General features: G+C 39.2%; 1 protein-coding gene across 2 annotated transcripts; it reads left to right on the top strand.

The window, feature by feature from the left end:
• Positions 1-3,175: 3,175 nt before the first annotated feature.
• bcl3 (BCL3 transcription coactivator) lies at positions 3,176-19,957 on the top strand. Of its 2 annotated transcripts, none has more exons than XM_076890118.1 (10): positions 3,176-3,231; positions 4,149-4,795; positions 5,570-5,690; positions 12,777-12,885; positions 16,770-16,971; positions 17,652-17,740; positions 17,858-17,935; positions 18,271-18,438; positions 18,907-19,006; positions 19,095-19,957. In XM_076890118.1, the coding sequence occupies exons 2-10, from the start codon at positions 4,324-4,326 to the stop codon at positions 19,325-19,327; spliced, it is 1,572 nt and encodes a 523-aa protein (XP_076746233.1). In that variant the 5' UTR covers positions 3,176-3,231; positions 4,149-4,323; the 3' UTR covers positions 19,328-19,957. The 2 variants fall into 2 exon arrangements, with proteins under 2 accessions (XP_076746233.1, XP_004550984.1); XM_004550927.3 differs by lacking the exon at positions 3,176-3,231 and adding an exon at positions 3,958-4,056.
• The last annotated feature ends 478 nt before the right edge of the window (positions 19,958-20,435 follow it).

Genomic DNA, 20,435 nt, shown 5'->3' on the forward strand with positions numbered 1-20,435 from the left:
TAGCAAAGAGCACTGATCTGCTAATGGCTTTTCAGGAGGCTGATAGCACAAATAATAACCATGTCAAATATACGATGTTCGCAAAATGCTAAAGTTAAAAGAAAACAAACTAAACATTAGTCTGGAAAACCTCCAAATTTTTCATTTGGATTCATCACTTCTTAAAATCTGTTGCTACTAATTTTTAGTCCAGTTCATGTGCAGCCTTTTCTCCATTTTCCCCTTCATTAAGAATAAGATCTCGACAGGCACCTTTCCACCGAGAGCATTTCTGATGAGGCTTCAGTGAACAGTACTGAAAGGCCAGATGCATCTTTTAGGCTCTGTGTCAGATCCTTGTTGGATTTGTTCCTTTTTCTTAAGGACACGACTTTCATCTACTGTATATATTTTTTTCTAGGCCTGACACTTCAATCAATACATAAAAGGTGAAAATAGTCAGGTATGAAGACTGAACTGAAAATGAGTGAAAAGGCAGCCCAAGAAAAACTTTAAAAGACCAACTACAGATCAAGTCCTTCTAAAAATAATTACAACAAAGTCTGGTTCCTTGGAAGGGAAAAAAATGAAGCAAGGAGAGGTGGCTTGAGATTTTGGCACAGTATGTAAACTGTACTGGGACTCAATCCAGAATGGACAGGAGCAGATACAAATCCCCAGGTGTGAAATGTAAATGAAAAGATTTTCATTTTACATTTACTGACATATTTTCATTCTTGCTCTTTTTTGATACCGAGTCAGTATCTTGTTTAAATTACATTTCAAACAGGTATTACATATACAGTAGATACATCTAATCATGCATCGTCTAAATGAAGCCTGGCTTGAAGTATCCACAAGGGGGAGACACTAACTCAGCCTATCAGACTAAGCACATCCAGTTTTCAGCTGCCAGTGCAGTCTTTTCATTTTATTTTTATTTTTACTTTACTTACATTACTTTTCACTTAAATTCCAGTTGACTCTGCGTTAAGTGAAGAACATACATATCACATTTCAAAAATGCTTTGGTCTTTTGACTCACTAAAAGTCACATTTTCTGTAGCTGTAAATGCTGCAGTAGGTTAGTGCTCCTCCATCTGCTAGTAATAACAGCTATCAAACCCACTAATCAGGGGAACACATCAGAAGTTTGTTTAGGCCCAAATCATTTATTTATGTTTTTGCAAGATTCAATTCATGTCTGCATTTTTTTTTAAAGATTCAAGATGCACCTGTGCTCTCAGAGCACAAGAGGGCCCCATTTCAGTGTTTTGCAGCTTGTGTCCATATTTTACTTTCTATCATCTATGATTATTACTTCACCTGAAGCCTGAATTAAGTCCCTAAAATGTTAAATGAGTGTGAGAAGATGTTCTGTTGACATATATTTGCATCTTCTTAAATGTCACCAAACTTCAGTAACTTCACCAAACTTTCATCCTGCTGTAATCGATATGAAGTGCGTGTTCAGGATCAGGCCGGGTGTAAAAGAAGTAAGCATGTAATTTTCATAAAGGCTGACACTTAAATCCAGACCATAATGCTTGAATAACCCAACAGCTGCAGATCTTGTTTGTATAGTGTCAGGGCTTTTTAGGGACTTTAGACACTATACTTAACTTTCCGTTGCCCACTCCACACTTCAGTGGAAAGAGGAAAGTCCCAAATTGACCAAGGTAATCTGAACATGGCAGAGGGTGGGGTGGGATAAGATTAAAGATAAGAAGATGAGATGTGATTTTTGCATGTGTTTGCATTTTCAGGATTGCATGCAGAATTTGATATCAGGAAAGGTGGGTACCTGTAAGCGTAGCAGTAACATGAATTAACTGATGAGTCAATCTTCCTTTATCCCTAATCCCTTTGGAGATTGCTTGAATTCAGCTCTGATCTGCAGCCTGGTGATATCACCAACTCAAGGCAAGGGATAAACTAATCAAATATTTGAGACAAATGCTGACAATGTCACATTAAGCCTTATTTGAACTAAGGCAGCATTGTGGTGAAGGTGTTAGCACTCAACTCCACCATCTGGCTGGGACCCCGTGCTTGCACAGTTTCTCCCAGACATGCAGTTAGTGGGGTTAGGTTAACTGGTAATTTTTAAATTGCCCCCTAGGTGTGAGTGTGAATGGTTGTCTATATCTCTGTGTTTGCTCTGCGACAGGCTGTTGAGCTGTCCAGGATGTATGCAACCTCTCATCATTAGAGGATCCTTGAAAATTTCAAAAGGGAAGTTTACCTTTCAAAATCTTTTGTCTTTTGTCACCTCTTCCTCATGAAATGTGTTTGCTTGCTATATGGCAGAAACAGCTTAAATTACTCTAAATACAAGGTAGAAGCCATGGTCCAAGCATGTGGCTATGCTTGCACAGTGAACATATTTACAGTAACAGAAAGGAAAACACTAAATGCATTGTTGGAGTAGCTTGCTTCAGTAACCTGCTGGTTTCAGTAACTTTCTGGTAGCTGCACTACTTCTTTGCATAATGAGTTGAGTAGTTCAACTATTCCTTTGCTAGTCTTTGCTTACTGAAAACACAGAGAACTCTGGGGCATGACCTTGATATAGATCATGACATTGAACTATAAAGGTATGGCCAGCGCGTTTGTCAGGCAGGGCATCACCACAGATAGCATACAAAACGATGTCACACATTAATTTGTGGTCTGCTTTATAACTGTCACAATGTTGTTTTATTAGATGTCACAAAATTTAGAAGAGTCAAAAAGCTTGCAAGCTTGATTTTCAAACTATATAGATGCCTGGCACAGACATAGAGACCTACTTATTAGTGCTAACAAGAGGATGGATGGATAGATGGATGGATAGGACTACCCAAATTACTAGTCAGATAATTGCATTAAAAACGCTCCAAAAGCTATAGTAGGACCACAATTATGGACTTTAATTAAAATAAATTGTGCTGTTAAACTGGTTACTTTAATACTGGAGTCCATGTGGACGGACTTTCTTTAGGAGTCAGCCTGAAGTGGTCATTTGAGGAACTGCAGTTCCAATATTGCTTAATTTTCTTTAGCCCTGAAAGGTCTCATTTGGCCACCACCACATGGCTGTGCAGAGCATGCGCAGAAGAGCCCATAACTCACAGCATCAAGTAATCAATGATAGGCCTTCCAAATACACAGGTAAGTAACAAAATCTTAGGGAAGTTCATGCTTCTTTTAGAAGTTACTGCACGACTGGATGAACCTGCGTGAGCCTTCACCTGTTCTGTTCTCTGAGAGGTTGGTGTCTGACTGATTGCTATGGTTTAAGGCTCCTTGGGGCAGTATTTGTTGTGATTTGAGGATATATAGCTGAACCTGAATTGAATTATAAAAAAACAAACAAAAAAGACAGAAAGCAAAGCAATATTCATGTAGTTCCCAGTTAATAGTGTGGCTATTCGTTTATTTACTCATGACCAGTCTCTAGCAAAATAAAATATTTTGCTCTAAACTCGGCTGAGACAGCCTTAAAAAATTATTATGTTTGAATCTAGCATCAAGTCATCTTTTCCTTGACTTCGTCTTTGTAACAGAAAGGGTTGTTTTTTCATGTTTTGATAGTAGTTAGTAGTAATAGTTTCTGCAAGGTAATTTAATGAATACTTTGATTACCTTGCTAAACTGAAAGTTGCTCACAAATCAAAATTTGTATTGAATCCAAATTTAATGTTGAAACATTAAATGTGAAACAATGTTGAACTATTTTAAAAGAAAAAAGTTGTCACCTATTGATCATGTGCTGGACAGTCGATCGACAGTCGACTAGTGCCTCCGTGTTTGTTCTGTACATTGCTATTGCACAGAGTCTCTGAACAAGCAACGAGCCATGAACTTCTTGCGAAATTCGGTGTTAAATGTTTTTAACTTGCATGCAAAACAGACAGATGTCAGAAGTCGGAAATGCAAGAATGCTATGAATTCGTCGCTGTTTTCCTGCCTTTCTTAGTATAAAGTTAAGTGGTAGAATCGTTTTGTTTCGGTTTAAAGGGAAAGCACCGTGTCGCTCTGACACTTCATTAAAAGCAGATGAAAGTCGCGCAGCTGCACTCTACCTTGTCATAGGTGCACTAGGACACACATAAGTACCTTATCTCTTAGCGTTTCTTCACATGTAGACTATTTTATTTTAAATTTTTGTGTTTTTCCCCCCACAGGTCATTGAATTCGAACGCTTATCTAAACCCCACTAGTGACTCAAAAGGAAACAGGGTGATGGTCTGATCGCTGTCCAGTTGATTTCATGGATATGGGAATTGCGCACGGTCGGTTCACTTTGCTTTGACTGATTCCAATAAACTTCTTCAGATCTCGAAGAATCTCTCCCAGTTGATGCCAAGGATCATGACCATGAACGGTACCCACAAGTCGGTTGCCCCAGTGCCGCTGGATTTGCGCACCAATGTCCGAGTGCGTGGGAACGCCGGGGGGACTCCAGCCTGTGGCTCCAGGGACGCTCGGGTAACAGGCGGTTCACCTGCACCTCCGGCGTTCACAGGGGCGGACAGTTTAGATGAAAACTGCCCCACGGTCAGAGGCGTATCGGTCTCACCAACCAGTACTTCTCGCAAGCGTCCAGCGGATAGATCTGCCTCACAGCTTCCTTTTAGGAAACGCCCGATTCCTGTCGAACCGGAGACCAAGAGACTGTCACCGTCTAAAGCAGAAAGAGAAGACCGATTTTCTCCTCCGGAAGATAAGACTTTAGCCGATCCCGTGGAAAGAGTCGGCATAGCACCAGTGACTCCCAGGCAGCTGGAAGGACAGATTCCAAATGGATACCCCATATGCTTTTTCCCTTACGGTAAGCCCTGCTGGCCAACATTAAGTCTAATACTGCAGTATGTTGTGCAACAGCTTTATTATTTTGTTTTGTTTTTAAATATTGTAAGTGTTTAAACCCCAAAGTAAGAATTGGACCATGAGACTATGAGACCATGAGATGTCTGTAAAATTACCATCTGAAGTTTTGATTTCACTGTTCTCCAAAGAAAAACGCATTGAATATTTGTTTGGTTTAACCAATAATACGTGAAATAGCAGCCTGTGGGTAAAATGATCAGACTAGCTGACAAAATGTAGGTTTGGAGGACAGAGCAAGGCACTACATGTTGGGGCATATCATTTTTGTGGTATTACAGGGCATTACCTGCTAATGCTGTTTTGATTTTTAAAACTGTGGCAACAGACAGCTCCTCCTCCCCTTTCTTTAGTGGTTTTCTCTGCCAGTGTGACATTGTGGCAGAAAAGACAGTGAAGTCAGAGACCATAGAGAAGCTACTGCTGCTGAAAATGCCCACTAAGCTATTTTACACCTACTGTACCCCTCATTAGTGTGTTCACTGCATGAATCAAAGTAGCTCATAATTTATAATTGAATACAGCACACTCATATTTACAGTATATGACTTGTAACTTATCCACTTCCTTATTACAGAAATCACTTGCTTGCCAGGAGCTTTTCTAATTATTCATTTATATCTTCATCATTTCTCTTTTCTTTCTCTCTCCCTGCAAACTTCTTTTTATTTCTCTTTCTCATTGTTTCTATTTCTCATTCTGTGTCATCCCTGCTTAGGTCATTACCCAGTGTTCTGCCTGCCTCATCTCTCAGAGCCAAATAATGTTGTGGCCCACCAAACTGAAAACGTCCTGGCTGGTATCGCTCAAGCAACAAGACAAGATGAAGATGGAGATACGTATGTTGATTCTTTTCTTTTTCATTCTGATATTTGGGTGTCACTTTATGATATACAATCAATCCATCCATCCAGGTAACTGGTGTATATAGTAAACTTAAAAGATGATTCATCCACCTTGTGCATGATTGTGTCATTTGTCATTTTGAAAGTCATAACTTGGCACATTTTATGGATTTGAAAATTCAGCACAATCATTTCACTTCAAGAAATTTTCATTAGAGGGACTTCTAAGAGGATAATGGTTTGAAAATTGAGGTCTACTGTACAGTATGAGTCTGAGATTCAAGTCAATCCCAACTTCTCAGAAGTGGTGACTCATCAATTGCCAGATATGAAAGTTGCACTCAGCTTAAACTTTGTCAGAAAAAAGTTTATTGTTACAAAAAAATGTAAAGTTTAAATCTGACTCATATTGTCATTTTTAAACCGTATAACATGGCCAGTGACAGTAAATAGAAGGACATATGCAACAAGTTCAGACTCATCCTCAACACCATGAACATTAAAATCACAAACTGTATGTAAAAGATGGCCATGGTATAATGATTGCAACTTTAGCTTCATGATGGTGGTCATTTGGGAGCAAAAAGTTTCTATAGATATAAAAAGGACATGGAGAGTTAACTTTACAGTGCCACTTAGCTAGCTTGGTTAGGAAAGCGTGTGGGTATATCACATACATATGGGAGTCAATATGAGTTGATTTAACTTAAAATAGCTAAGTCAACTAACATGCATGTACATGTTGGCTTCATTTTTCAGCTCCTGACCACGCCTCTTTATTCAAACATGCAAATGATAGCAAGTGATTATATTTAAGCTATAGGTTTCACACATATCCCATTATCTCAATGTGTTTTCCAGTGTATAGGTGTATGAGTACGCATCCTAATCCAGTTTCACAACAGACGTTTTGAGTTTCACCGTAGGAAAACCATATGCAGTTAATGATGCTTTTGTTTGATTCAACTTTCCCAGTCACCCTTCGTAATGCGACGATACCCCTGAAACTAAAGCAGCTGCATGGAATTGTGCAGTCATATTATTCCTACTGTATTATATATCAAAGTGTTTTTATTAGAAAGCTTTCTAACATTAATCATGTATCACAACTTCTTACCAAAAATCGAAAGGCCCTTGTGATGAAAACGTGCAGTCTGATCATTACTATTGCTTTCACTTTTTTAAGTCTAAACTAAGTTCTCAAGGAAAACTGTTCACTTCAATAAGATGTCAGTGCAATTGATTTACGAGGAACAACCCAAACAACATTAATGTCAATGTCCTGCTGTCGAAGACAAAACTTCTGCTGTTGCACAATCTGGACGTGAGATATCAGTAGCGTTCTTTGTTTATTTGATCTCCATGACTCACCTGACTGTGCATACTGAGTAGGTACAGTCAGTCAGTGTGCCCTCCCATTATTGACTGCATTTTCACTGCTGATAAGGACTTATTGAGATTTAACATACCTAACATATTAACCTGGAAGCTACAGGTATACTATAGATCTAGGCTGAGAGTGATTTGTTGGTATTCACATGTTGAACAATCCAGAGTCAGCTGACTGGTCCCTCGAGGCGTGAGGTGGTGGTAGTGAGAATACACAGGGCACCAGAGGAGTTTTCGAGACCACATGAATGCAAATATTAAACTTTAACGCATGGTTACTTTACTTTGTCAAAATCTACCACCCACACACTAATAAACTACAGAAATTCATACAAAGACACAAAGAATCATGTGACCGAAAGCAAAGCATGTCCAAGAATTTATTGGTACTTTGATCATGCAGTTTCAAAAAGTATCATCATCATTTGCATTCACTCAAAAAAAACCAAACCTCATGATGACCAATATTTAGCCGAGCCACAAGTTAAGTCCCGTGGTATCTTACAGCTGCTTATTATCTCATATTTGCTTTGTAACTGCAATGACATATCCATCTTTAACAGATGGTTCCACGGAAGTAGATGAATGCATGTCTCAGATCAAAAAAAGCTTTAAAAACAACAGTTTTTATTTTATATTCTATTAAAGTAAACCACCTTTGACATCTTAGCTGTGCTCTGATTTTATTTTTTTTATCTCCACTTGTGCACCTCACAGTTGTACACTAAACTTGCTGTGTAGGCATAATGCAAATCAAAAGTCTGTCTCATTAGCAGAAACTCGGTGCAAGACAGATTAAGTGCAGAAACCTTACACAACACCTAGTCCCTTTGCTTTCGCAGGCATCGGTTACCTTCTTGCTGCTTTGTGGTTGTTTAAAATTTTGTGTGAATTCTTCAGAAAGAAACATTTACAGCACCCTCTCGTTTTTCACACTGTATGCATATGAGTGTGAGTGTGTGTTTGTGTGTGTGTGTATGTATGTGCGTGTATACATAATGTGTTTGATGGTGAGCATGCGCCTGCTTTTACGTCAATGGGATTTGTTCTCAGCGCCTCTGAGCCCCTTAGTTTCGGGAAAACCAGTGAGTGCTCAGTTTTAAAAAGCTGTTGTGGTTTTTCTCAGGTGTCTCTGTCTCTCTCTTTTCTTCTCTGTGTTTTTTAAATGAATGGGCTCAAAAAACCCAAACATCCGCTCTTGACTTCCTCATTTACCGCTTTCTTTCTATCAGGTTCATCTCTCTCTCTCTCTCTCTCTCTCTCTCTTTCTCACTCTCTCTCTCTCTCTCTCTCTCTCTCACTCCTCTTTTCTGTTCTGTTACACTGTCATTTCAATGGAAGATGTGCAAAACTGTTGATTTACTTACAGCTCCTACATGTATGCTTCCAGTCAGTCAGTTACATAGTTACATACCATGACATACATAGTTTAGCAATGCTCTTATTCAAACTGCATTTATTCAGCTTTATCAGCTTGCATCCATTCAGTGCATAGGTTTAAACTGACACATTTAAGTTTGATTAGATGAAAACTAAAAAATTATTAGGTTTGTCCTCTGGGAGCATGGATATTTGAGTTGTGTTTAGATGTAAGTTTATCAGTTGAAAAACTCTAAACTGGAATTTCTGTTTTCTTTCTCTTTTTGTGTAATGGTGAGATGGTCTTGAGAACACTAACTTGCACTTAATCTTGAAAGTCCACAAAAATGATAAGACTGAATCACTTATCACTTGCATGTGAAGGATCACTTTTGTTAATGTAACCAGTCCATCCATCCAAGGCCTTTTCTGGTTGAGGACATATAGAAACATATAAAAACTTTGAAAGACCTTCAGAAAATCTGGAGAACTATTATTGAAGACCACTGGCTCTGGTGGCTCAAGACTTTTGGATAGTCCTGTAAAGCCGTTTTACATTAGTTGGCACTGATGGTGCCTCCACAGATATGAAAGTTCAAGATCTTATAGAATTATGAGTGCTTTTGATTGAACTCTAACAGCTAGTATTTCTCCTCTTTAACTTGCATCCATCCACGATTAAAGGATTTAAAATGTGAGTCAGGCCAGAACTGCTTTTTCTTTGCATAGTAAAGTTTTTAACTTGCTCTAGTGGATGCAATGACAAACAGTATATTTATATAATAAACTACTTGCTCATCAAAGTTCCCACGTAAATATATTTGCACCATCATAGACTGAAAGTAGTATAATTGTTAATGACGAGCACAGTAGGATGTGAAGTAAGTCGTCATTTCTTGTTAACTGGACTGTGGTGTGACTCTGCTTCTCTTTTGTTTACTACACGTTCAAACTGACACATCATCTCATTGCTCAGCTGGTCCACAGACCACAGGAAATGTTAGGCTTCAGTCTGATCATTCAGTCTGGCTGCACTCTCACCCTCCATACCAAACAGGATACCACATGCCTTCTCTCTCTCTCTCTCTCTCTCTCTCTCTCTCTCTCTCTCTCTCTCTCTCTCTCTCTCTCTCTCTCTCACACATACACACAGTTACCATCTGTGTTAAGCTTGGGACTCCTGTGTGCGTCAGGGCTGCTGGGCCTGGGGTTATCTGGGGCTGTGGTCTGCCCCACTTCCAGGAACAAGAAACAGTGCAGTTTCATCTTAAGAGAAAAGAGACACATAGATGATGATATAAAAGGGCTGAGCAAGATAAACAGAATGATAATAGGCATACATGGAGGCAAAGGATCTGAATATTAAGTTTGTTAAGGGTTATTGATGAATGATCCAAAGATAAATCTATTTTTCACACTTTTCTCAGGGCTCAGAATCACAAAACTCTGCTAAAGTCATATATGAATTGCCTGTCACTATGTTTGAGACCAGGTATACTGTGCCATGAATGATTATCTCCTTTACTGTAGTGTTTATTGTGGAGACACTGCAGGTGCTTTTTAAAGCTAGTTATGGGTAGCCAATAACATGTACAGTAAATATAACCAAACCTTTGTTGATGCAGATTTCTTCACTTTGCTGAGCTTAGTTACAGGAACAGGGATCTGCTGAGGGAAGAACCGCCCTGCACACTTGACATACAAAATTGTTTATTGCAGTCACACTTGAAAACTACTCTTGCACAGAGAACATTTGTTTTGCCTTGCTTAAGCGTGGCTTTTAGAATTAAGCATGCATATACATATGCACAGATGGTTTATCTACTTTTTGCATTTATTTTGCATTCTTTTAGTACACACACACACACACACACACACACACACACACACACACACACACACACACACACACACATATTTCCTGCAACTGCCAAGTGAATGTTGGTTACAGAACACACTTTGAAGGAATATTTATGATCATTAAATGCCAGGACACAGATAAAAAAAATAATACTGGGGAAATCTTAATATGTAGTATGTAATGTTGAAAATTGTAATCAGTTTAAGCTATTTCTTTTCAAGCGCGACTCTTCTTTAACTTAACTTTGTGTCACTGGGACACATCTCACTTAACTGAGAGTGTTGCAAAGTGTTGCAAGTGCTTTTGTCATTATATGAACTTATGTTTTTGACCTCATATTGCCTTCAAAGGTACTTTTAACTTATTCTAAAGAACTGTCTCTGTTTCCTGTTGCATAATTGCACTGTATGTCTGATTATGACTTATCTGTTGAAGCTGACTGAGCAAAACTAAAGAAAGCCCCTGTCAGAAACCATACGGCTTAATAACTAGATTTCAGTGCACATAGACCAAGATAGAGGAAAAAGAATGCTGTCTTTGTTAGTGACAACAGGAAGTGACATAAAACTTGTCTGGGTCTTACTGGAAGCTGCTTCTTCTGATAGAGCAAAAAAAGAAAAATGTGAAAACTGATAAACTGTTTTCTACAACATGCCTCTGCACCACCAATCAGTTTCCTGCCCTTCCCTGCCCCAAACCCCGCCCTGTGTTTGTTCATTTGCTTCATGTATAGATCACAGACAGTGGTTTCTTGATAAGGTTGTGTGATAAAGGAACTGTGAGTCAGTGCTGTACATCTACTGAACTTGTCAGTGCAACTTTCAGTGTTATAACTTATATCAAGTGATCAAGCAGAATTGGCTGATTTTGATCAAAAAACAAACTTTAGTCCTCCACATGTTAAGTTTAAAGGCCACAAAATAATCGCCCCCTTCTTTGGTTATCGCAGGTTAGCTTAGTTTAGCATACATGCTAACGACAGGGAGAAAACAATTAAAAAGTACAATTATGAAGATGCTATGTCTCAGTCATTTAATCTATATATAAATGTGATGTACATGTTAAAATAAAACAAACAAAAAGTTTGTTGCCACAGTAAAGTTGCCGGGCAACCATCTAAGACGTTTTTCCAGGCACTGACTTAGTCTGGCTCATCGCTTTAGCAAAACCACAGCTGTTGTTTTTCGTTTTTACATGCTACGTGTTAATTAAGGTGTTTTTACACTTGCACGGAAGTTATGAACTTTTACCTGAGGACGATGCATGGAGAATTCAGTTGTCATTTATAAGTGGATTGGACTTTAAAACTGCCAGCTTCCTGTCTAAAGTTCATGTGATATATACTTGTGACAGTCTGACAATAGCACAAGTAATAGTCTGGTGACCCGGTTCTCCTACTTCTTCAATAGGCCATGTGTGAACAAAGCTTCATTGTGCTTTAGTGTGTAAGTGCTACTAGGTGGCTTCTAATAAAGACTCAGCCAGGCTCGCTATTGTTCCATTTCCACTTGTTGTTTTAAGTTGTTTATGATGGGGATGCATTAATTTTAAAGGTTAATTCTGTATATGATGTAAAGAACTGCCATTACTCATGCAAGCACATAATCACACAGTAGTTTTGCAGTTTAATCTTGTTAACCTATCCAAAAGGTATTGTTTTATATACTAGAGGACATACAATGTTATAAACAAAGCAAGCATTCATGAACGTGGCTGAGCATTTTTGCTTTGGAGTCAATACTGAGAGCCCAGGTTTCACAGTAAGAAAATGAAATAAAAGAAAACAGTTCTGTCAGCTTGCAGAGCGAGACTAACTTGTCAGGCTTGGTAATTTGGAACAAGTCTTTGCTCATGTGTGTGTCTGTGTATGTCTATGCTCCATCTCTGGAAATGCTTCTGGAGTTGACTATAACTCATTACTTTACACATGTTGCATTATGCCCAACAGTATGTTTCCTAACAAGTAAATAGCTTTGGTTTGATGAGAACTTTATCGTCTGCAACAACTTGTTATACGCTATCCAATACACTTCCTGCAATTTAAAAAAAATTAAATGATTTTCTTCTCCTGACTAATATTGTGGGTTGTGCGCATGTGCTGCCTTCTTTTATTTAGCACAATAATTAGTGAGTGAGTGAGTGAGTGAGTGAGTGAGTGAGACTCACAGATGAAGAGAGAGAGTGGTTGCAGGTTTCTGACAAGAGGTCAGGAATGAGGCACACACTAATTTCCATATATGTACATATATTGATTCATATTGGGGAAATAGTGAAGAGTTACATGTACCACTTTTTCAGCCATGAAGGGGTTTTGGGATTGGGATTGGGATTTGATTGAAAAGAGATTAGCTTTTAAAGGTTTGATCAATGATAATCAGGTTGAAAATGAGAAATAGGTTATGTTAAATCCAATTTGAAAATGCAACACTTGTTGACTGTGTCATTTTTTTGTGTGCATGTGTCCTTCACAGAGCTCTCCACATAGCCGTGGTCCAGGGAGCATTGGCCATAGTCTACAAACTCATCCAGCTCTTGGTGTTGGGTCATAAAGACGTTGATATCTACAACAATCTCCGCCAGGTAAAACAGATGCATTGATAAAGCTACTGACAAATATACACATGCACACAGTTCTGACCATTAAATGCCAGGAGACAGAGCTTTTATAGTCATAGGGATTTGCAAAGAAATTTAAATAGTTTAAAGCGAAGAATCTTTGCTGATTATGGAGCTGTTGGCATGTGTGGACATGTGCACGCTTGCAGAAAAAGCTTAGCATGTAAAACAGCCTCAGCATGCACAATATATTTCCCCGTCTCACCCTTCTGATAACACTTACATGGAAAAGAAAGAAAGAGGAAGTGAATTGGTTTCCTCCTTGCCTTGCAGTGCATTATCACACACTTACGGTCATGGCAGCTGAGGGTTGTGCAGTGGAATTCACCCTTCCCGGTTTCTCCACCTGTACTTGCCACAAGCCAAAGCCATGCACATTCTGGGAAGGACTATGTGTGATTTCCAGTGTTCTGTATTTTGCACATGGTTTTCTAGTGGTCACTTTCTGTATATGTAGCAAGGGATTTTTCAGTGTTTACATGTAGGATTTACCATGTTGTGAAATTCAGAAAGAAGAAAGCCAATATGATTAATTGGCACAAAAATGACTCACACTAACTCCCAGAAACCTTACACTGAGTGTGTTTACCTTAAGTAAAAAAATGTTCATATGCAAAATTACACAGTAAAATTTTCAAAAGCGCCTTTTAAACTTGTATTTTGCACATGTTTTAATTTGTGCAGGGCAATTTTGGATTTTTAATGTGAAAAACTGACAAATAGATCCAATGCAGTTTCACTAGGGTGACTTTTCCCAAAAAAAATGATGGAGCAGTGCAACTCCCTACTTACTCTATCAACATGTTTTATTGGGATTGTGTATATGGAGTTGCTTTTAAGTGTTTCCCAATCCAGGGCTGTCCCAGGCACTGGTGCCAAGCCAACAGTTCAACATTCTTTTCTCCTTTGTTGTCTCCTGATTTCTGCTGGCTTTCTCTTTTCCATTCCTCAATAGAAAAGCAACCAAGCTTTTTCAGAGCTTCAGTTCTCAAGTCTGGAGTTTGTTCTCAAGTGTGGGGTTTCACACCACATTGAACGCCACAGGCAAGCTTACCAGAAATAATGCTTGTGCTATCATCAGTTGTTGTCTCTCCTCATCGCTGAGGCTTGACAGCATAGGTTTTATGATATCCTGTGTTTGCCCTATGTATGAAAATGCATGCACGCAATACACACACTCACACACACATACATGCACATACACACTCACATTTGAAGTCATACACAGTTATAACCAAAAAGGGAGATTTACAGGCATAGGTCCCGCCACAGTCATTTGCCTACCAGATTGTGTGGTTTTGACTGAAAACCAGGCACAATGAATAAACTTATCAACATGAAGGTAGGGAACTTTTTAAATTTTAAAAACACTGAGTTCACTTCGTAGTCCAGAAGACACAGGCCATTTTCTAATACAAAAAAAAAACCAGGCACAATTAAAATACAACTTATCCAATGATGACAAATCCTGAGTTTCTGTGGTTTTGCATATGGAACATTTTGACAGAGTGTTACTATCAGTATTGTAACTGAAGAGCAGTGCAAGTGTCACGGCATGATTTGCCTTCCACTCCCAGAACTACAACAATAGTATAGAGACAGCTGTTTGATACTCCCACATGCTATCAGCTACACAAACACATACTACAATGGTAAACTTTTGCTTCTCTTACGACAGCGGATAATGTAGCGTGATGCTGACACTGTGGGGTTTGGGGACTAAATCCTTTGGGGCCACCCACACTAAAACGTGCACTGACTGCCATGTGGATTAGAACAGAGACTACCATGTGGACGTGTTACCGTTACAGTGCAGTATGCGGTTGGCAGTTTAACAATTGAATAATTGTTTTCTTTTTGTTTATGGTACGTTGGTGGTATGCCATTTTATTTTTCAGTGTGAGCGTGTGTGCATGTGTGTGCACAAACAAGGCATCCGTGTGCGTTTGTGTGTACTTTAGTGTCCTCGTTCCGAGAAGTCACATGACCCCTCCCTCCCCCCCGCCTTGCTTTGGACTGTTTCTCAACATACCTTGCAGTGAGGTTCAGAGGGTAGTTTACAGGGACTTTCCCTTCATGCGCGTGCCTCTCTCTCTCTGTCTCACTTGTGTTGTTTCTCTATCTCCCTCAGTCTCTCGCTCTCTTTTTTTATATCTCTCACTGCATATATCTTTGGTTATAGAATTTGGTTTCTAACCATAGTTGATGAACTGACTGATCCTATCAGTGTAACTGTCAACAACACTGACGTAAGCATGTGATGTTTATTTGTGCAATAGGCCTGGCTTTACCCTCTTGTGCTCACAGCAGAAGACAAGTCTTTGGCGCTTTGTGCTGCCTTCCCCTTGTTTGGAACTGCCTGGGGTTGTTTTTCATGCCTCCAAACCTCTACTGCTGTCATCTTTTTACCTCATCCATGATGATCCACTCATCTTTCGGGAATGTAAGCCTATGAGGACAGACCCAAGGGAAAGAGAAGGGATTTTCCCTTGTTCTCCTGTCTTTCCCTTGGACTCCCCTCTGCCACTTCCGTTTTTTTCCCCTTGTTCTCCACCCCTTCATTCCCTTCCTACCTTTCCTCTTATCTTGGCTGAAATTTAGTTTAGTCACTGTGAAATCTATTACAGGAAACCAAAGCCAGAGCCTGCCAGCTCTAAGGGGGTCTATATTAAAGGCCATAAAAGGCCTTAGTGGTAAAGTAATATCGAAAGGGATTTAAGACATGTCCTTAATGGCGTTTGGGAAAAGTTAATAGTATGGTAGCATTTCATAATATTGTTCTATAGTAAATGTTTATAGCAGAAAGTTCAAATACTGGAAATCTTTCAGGGAACATGATTGTGTATATGACTGTGTACTTATGCATGTTTGTGAGTCATAGGATTCAGGGAAGTTGCATTGACACATTGGAGGAATTCCACAAAGATGTTCTCCCACTGCTACCCTACCTACTTTAATAGTCTTTACTGGAACGAACTCTCTGTGCACAGACACACACACACGTTAGTAGTAACACAGCAAAAGTGAAACTTGGAGAAGCAGTCCGTTCCTACTTGCTGCATTTATTGTGTAACTAGAATAGCAGCTAAAAAAGTCCAGGTTTAAATACTTCCCTTTTATGACTGAACTATGAACTAAGGATTGCTTAATGAACCCCAGGTTGCCTGCGCCCTCCCAAGCCTTAATTGACATAATATAAACAGGATGATACATGGTGACCTCACCCACAGGAACATCCTAGATTGCTAAAGGGATTTTTGTCAGTGCTTACAATATTCATCCAGGCAAACACCTGGTGAACAGTGACTTTTGCTTTTCCCGGCATTGTCGACTGCGGTTCAGAACAGGTTCTTCCTCATTTTCAGTTAATCACAAAGTCTGATGCTTCTACTCTTGTTGACAGTGTTTGTTCTGTAAGATATATTAATTTAAGTGCTGAAAACTTTGCACTTAGTGAGTGTATTTGTGTAAATCTAGGAATACACATGCATAGGTGAAGCCAGCTCATGGTCATTGTGTGTTTCTTCTAGGTGTTGATGTGTTCTTGCTTCTTTTTTTTTTGTTGTTGTTTTTTTGTCTCATTGACCTTTAACCTGTTGAACAGGTTATAGGTAAACAGAGGCCTTTACAAGAAAACACCGCGTTCTTAACTTCACTGAGAAGAATAGTTATCGTAAATTAGCCAAAGTAAACACTGTGCTTTTTTATGTCAAGTATGTATTTCCCTTGTTTGTGGGCTTTGTGAAAAAACCAAAAGCTTGAGAAACACTGCACTGCATCTTTATGGTTATCAGCTGTGATATATCTGGCTTGTTTAAACTATAATTTTTGTTGTTATTCCCCCTCAGACTCCCCTTCATCTGGCAGTGATAACTAAGCAGGCAAACATGGTGGAAGCTTTGTTGAAAGCAGGGGCTGACCCTGCAGCCTTGGACCGTAATGGGCAAACAGCGCTCCACCTCTGCTGTGAATATGACCAGCGGGATTGCCTGTCTGTAGTGCTTTCTATGCCATCATCTGCCACCTGCCTTGAGATCCGAAATTTTGATGGTGAGTTACTAAAGATACTTCTTGGCATGTATTACACTAAAAGGGTTGCTTACACCTCTTTAGCTCTCACTAAGTATGATAAAGCCTGTAATTATTTGCAAGCATCTTTTTATCTCAGATTATTATAATTTTTGATTTAGTTTAACTGATTCATAAAATATCAAATTAAACATGGTTGGCTAGCAATCAAATTATACTTCCTGATATATTTTCTGTTTATTTTTGTTGTTTTTGTCACATGCCCCCTGTATTTGTGACCCAGTTTACGTTTACATCTATCAGTTGAAACATGTGCACAACCAGGTGAAGTGAATTAAAAACCGCTGACACAGTTTCCAGACTGAAAGCGCTATGAAAAGAAAAATGCATTACTACATTACTACAGTGAATACACCTATTCTTATAATCTCCTTAACTGCCTTAACAGTCTGTTGGTGGGTATGAAAAATGTAAAGCCACCCTCAGGTATGGGTTGGGTTGGTTGTTTTGGGTGTGTGGGTGGGAAGAGGACATTTCCTTCCTTTGTGGTCTGGTGTCAGTGTAGTGTCGCATTGCCAAATCTCCAAGCAGCTTTGAAGACATTTATTTGTACCTCTGTAACTGATATCTGTTTTTTCAATGCGTATAAAATCTGAACATGAATATAAAATGCAGGCTTTTCCTTTTTTTATTATTCTTAGGTTTGAGCCCTCTCCATCTGGCTGTTCTGCAGGGCCGTAAGGATTTGGCAAGAATGTTACTGGATGCTGGAGCTGACATCAATGCCATGGTCAGTCCCTGTTGTACCGACTCAGCACTGTGGGTTTCACAGCATCACGGCTTTTTTGCATTTCCGCTCTGCATTCTCTGACTTTTCCCATGGTGCTTTTTTTTTCTCTCTAATCAGGACATCAAAAGTGGCCAGAGTCCTCTCATGCATGCTGTGGAGAGCAATAACGCAGACATGGTCTACTTCCTCATTGAGGTAATGAATTTGTGTGGGTAGAAGAGGGGAGAGAAGGGTTGTGACTCAGCAGAGTTAAATAATTCTGCTTTTCTCTTTCCACCTCATTATCAGTGCATAATTTTGTATTCTTTTTTCTTCTTAGGGTCCTTTTTAAAGTATTGCAATATAATTGTAGTTTTTCTTTATTTTTAGAGTTTAGCAGCTATGCTGTATATGTGAATCTTTTCTCCTTTCTTCATCACAGACTACACTCAACCTCTTTGGGACATTATCTCTTGTTTCATTTTCTAAGTTACCGACATCTACTCTGGCTTCCTTTATGAATCATTTTCTGGTGATTTTCTATTTTGCAGAATAGATGTGATGTCAACAGCCAGTCATATAGTGGGAACACGGCCCTACACAGCGCATGTGGCCGAGGTCAGGTGGAGACAGTGCGGCTGCTGCTGAAGAGTGGAGCTGACAGTAGCCTCAAGAACTACCACAATGACACCCCAGTGATGGTGGCCAAGAACAAAAAAGTGAGTGAGGCGATGACAAAGAGGAAAAACAATAAATATAATGGACATTGCTGTAATTCCATTGATACAGTGTTGTTCCTTTTATTCTGTTTTATGGTTGTATGTTCCTGCTTCTTGTGCTGGAAAACAATAAACCTCCTAAAGGTTACTGATCTAACAGTAAATCAGTTCCTTATATTTGTACAAATTTTCAGTCTCTCTCTATGATTTTACTATGGGAATTCACAGCTATGTGTTACATAATTTATGTCAGAACAGATACAAACAGTTGCAAAACCTACTTGGCCTAGCTCTTATTAGTGGGAAGAAAGAGTTGAAGCCAAAATGGGAAGTAAATGTGTGTATCGTTCCCTCTAGAGGCCAAACCTGAATAGTGCACCATTTCCCTCTAGTTATTTTAGTATATCACTATGAGACTTATTTTAAGTCACGTACAAAGTTTTTAATGAACAATAAATTGTTTTACAGATAGCAGATGTGTTACGAGGAAGAGGCTCCAGGCAAATAAGAGTCCAAGATCAGCACTGTATGTCAGTCTCACCAGTTGAGAGCAACCTAACAGAAAACGGTGAGGAGCATTCAAGCGTCTTTTTGTCTCACACACAGAAACAACAAAAGTTGCAGTATTTAATTTATACTCTGTGCTTCTCCTTTAGGGTCTCCATCTCCCAGCCATAGTCGTGGGTGCTCACCTTCAACTACGCCACACATTGTTCATCAGAATGCTTCCCACTCTCCAGAGACTTCCATTTTACGATCTCAGACTTATTTTCCAGTAAGACTTGCATCTATGTCCACACAGTCGAGCATCAAGGAAGCAATCAGACAACATCATGCTGGAGAGGGCTTCACCCAATGGGATGGCGGGGCAGGAATGGACTGCACCTGAAATCAGGCCAAACCTCCCATTTTTCTTCCCTGGACAATCATAGTTTGTGTCCTTTCTCAGGCTTTCATGCCTTGACAGACTTGCCTGCAACCTCCCTGCTTAGCTTGCTGCTTCTAAGGAGACTCCGGTCCTGTACTGACTCTTTGAAAACTGGGGAGTGAAACACTGCTGGAAAACTATGCATCAGTAGAAATATTCCACTGCATGCATTCAAGACTGAACATAAAAAACATTTTTTAAAACTATGTACAGACATGAGTAAATGACTGCTACGGACCAAAGCTCAGTGAACTCAGAGTCCCATCGTAAAAGTATTTCTAGGCACTTTGTCTTAATTTCTGATTAGCAGATTAGAGGGGATGATGGTATGCAACAAATGTACCTGGCCTTACTTGAACTGTGGATATTGCATTAAGAGTGTCTTCATCATTATGCCACCAAGACTTCTTAAGTTTGCAGTATCCTTGTAAGACTTATATATTGCACAGTCAAATACCTGGTTTCCTTTCTTTTGATAATCTGTGCACAGGCATTGTACCTCTTATGTCTGTTAGTGTGCGTGTTGATGTGTTTTTTTAATGTTAAAAAAATGTAGATATTTTTATAAATAAAAACAATAAAACATAAAAATATAATAAATCAATATAATAAAAAAATGTGATGTCTTGCTTTAGCTTTATTATTCACCTTAAACCTTTTTGTGATCAAGTATTTATGTAACAAGAAGAAAAGATTAAAAAGGGGTATGATGACAGGCACACAGGTGACAGAACAGGATGTGAGACAAAACAGTTTCCATCCCCTCTTCACTTTCCTTTTTTAACCAAGCCGCTCTACGCCCACCCACAAACCCCTAACACAATAAGCAAGGGTAGCACGAGGGAAATGAAACACCTCACTGCTGCCAAAGCATCATCTGAACATTACAGATAAATCACCAATGTTTAAACACAAAGCAAAATAGATGATTATACAAATCTCTTCAAAATAACTCAAGATAGCCAAGAACACAAAAAACAAATTGCCAACAGCATCTATAATAACACAGATTTTCTCTGTCAGCTTTGACAAAAACATAACACCTTTTTTGTTTGGACATAATATAACT

The sequence above is a fragment of the Maylandia zebra genome, linkage group LG11 (assembly GCF_041146795.1).
Source record: "Maylandia zebra isolate NMK-2024a linkage group LG11, Mzebra_GT3a, whole genome shotgun sequence".
Taxonomy (NCBI): Eukaryota; Metazoa; Chordata; class Actinopteri; order Cichliformes; family Cichlidae; genus Maylandia; species Maylandia zebra.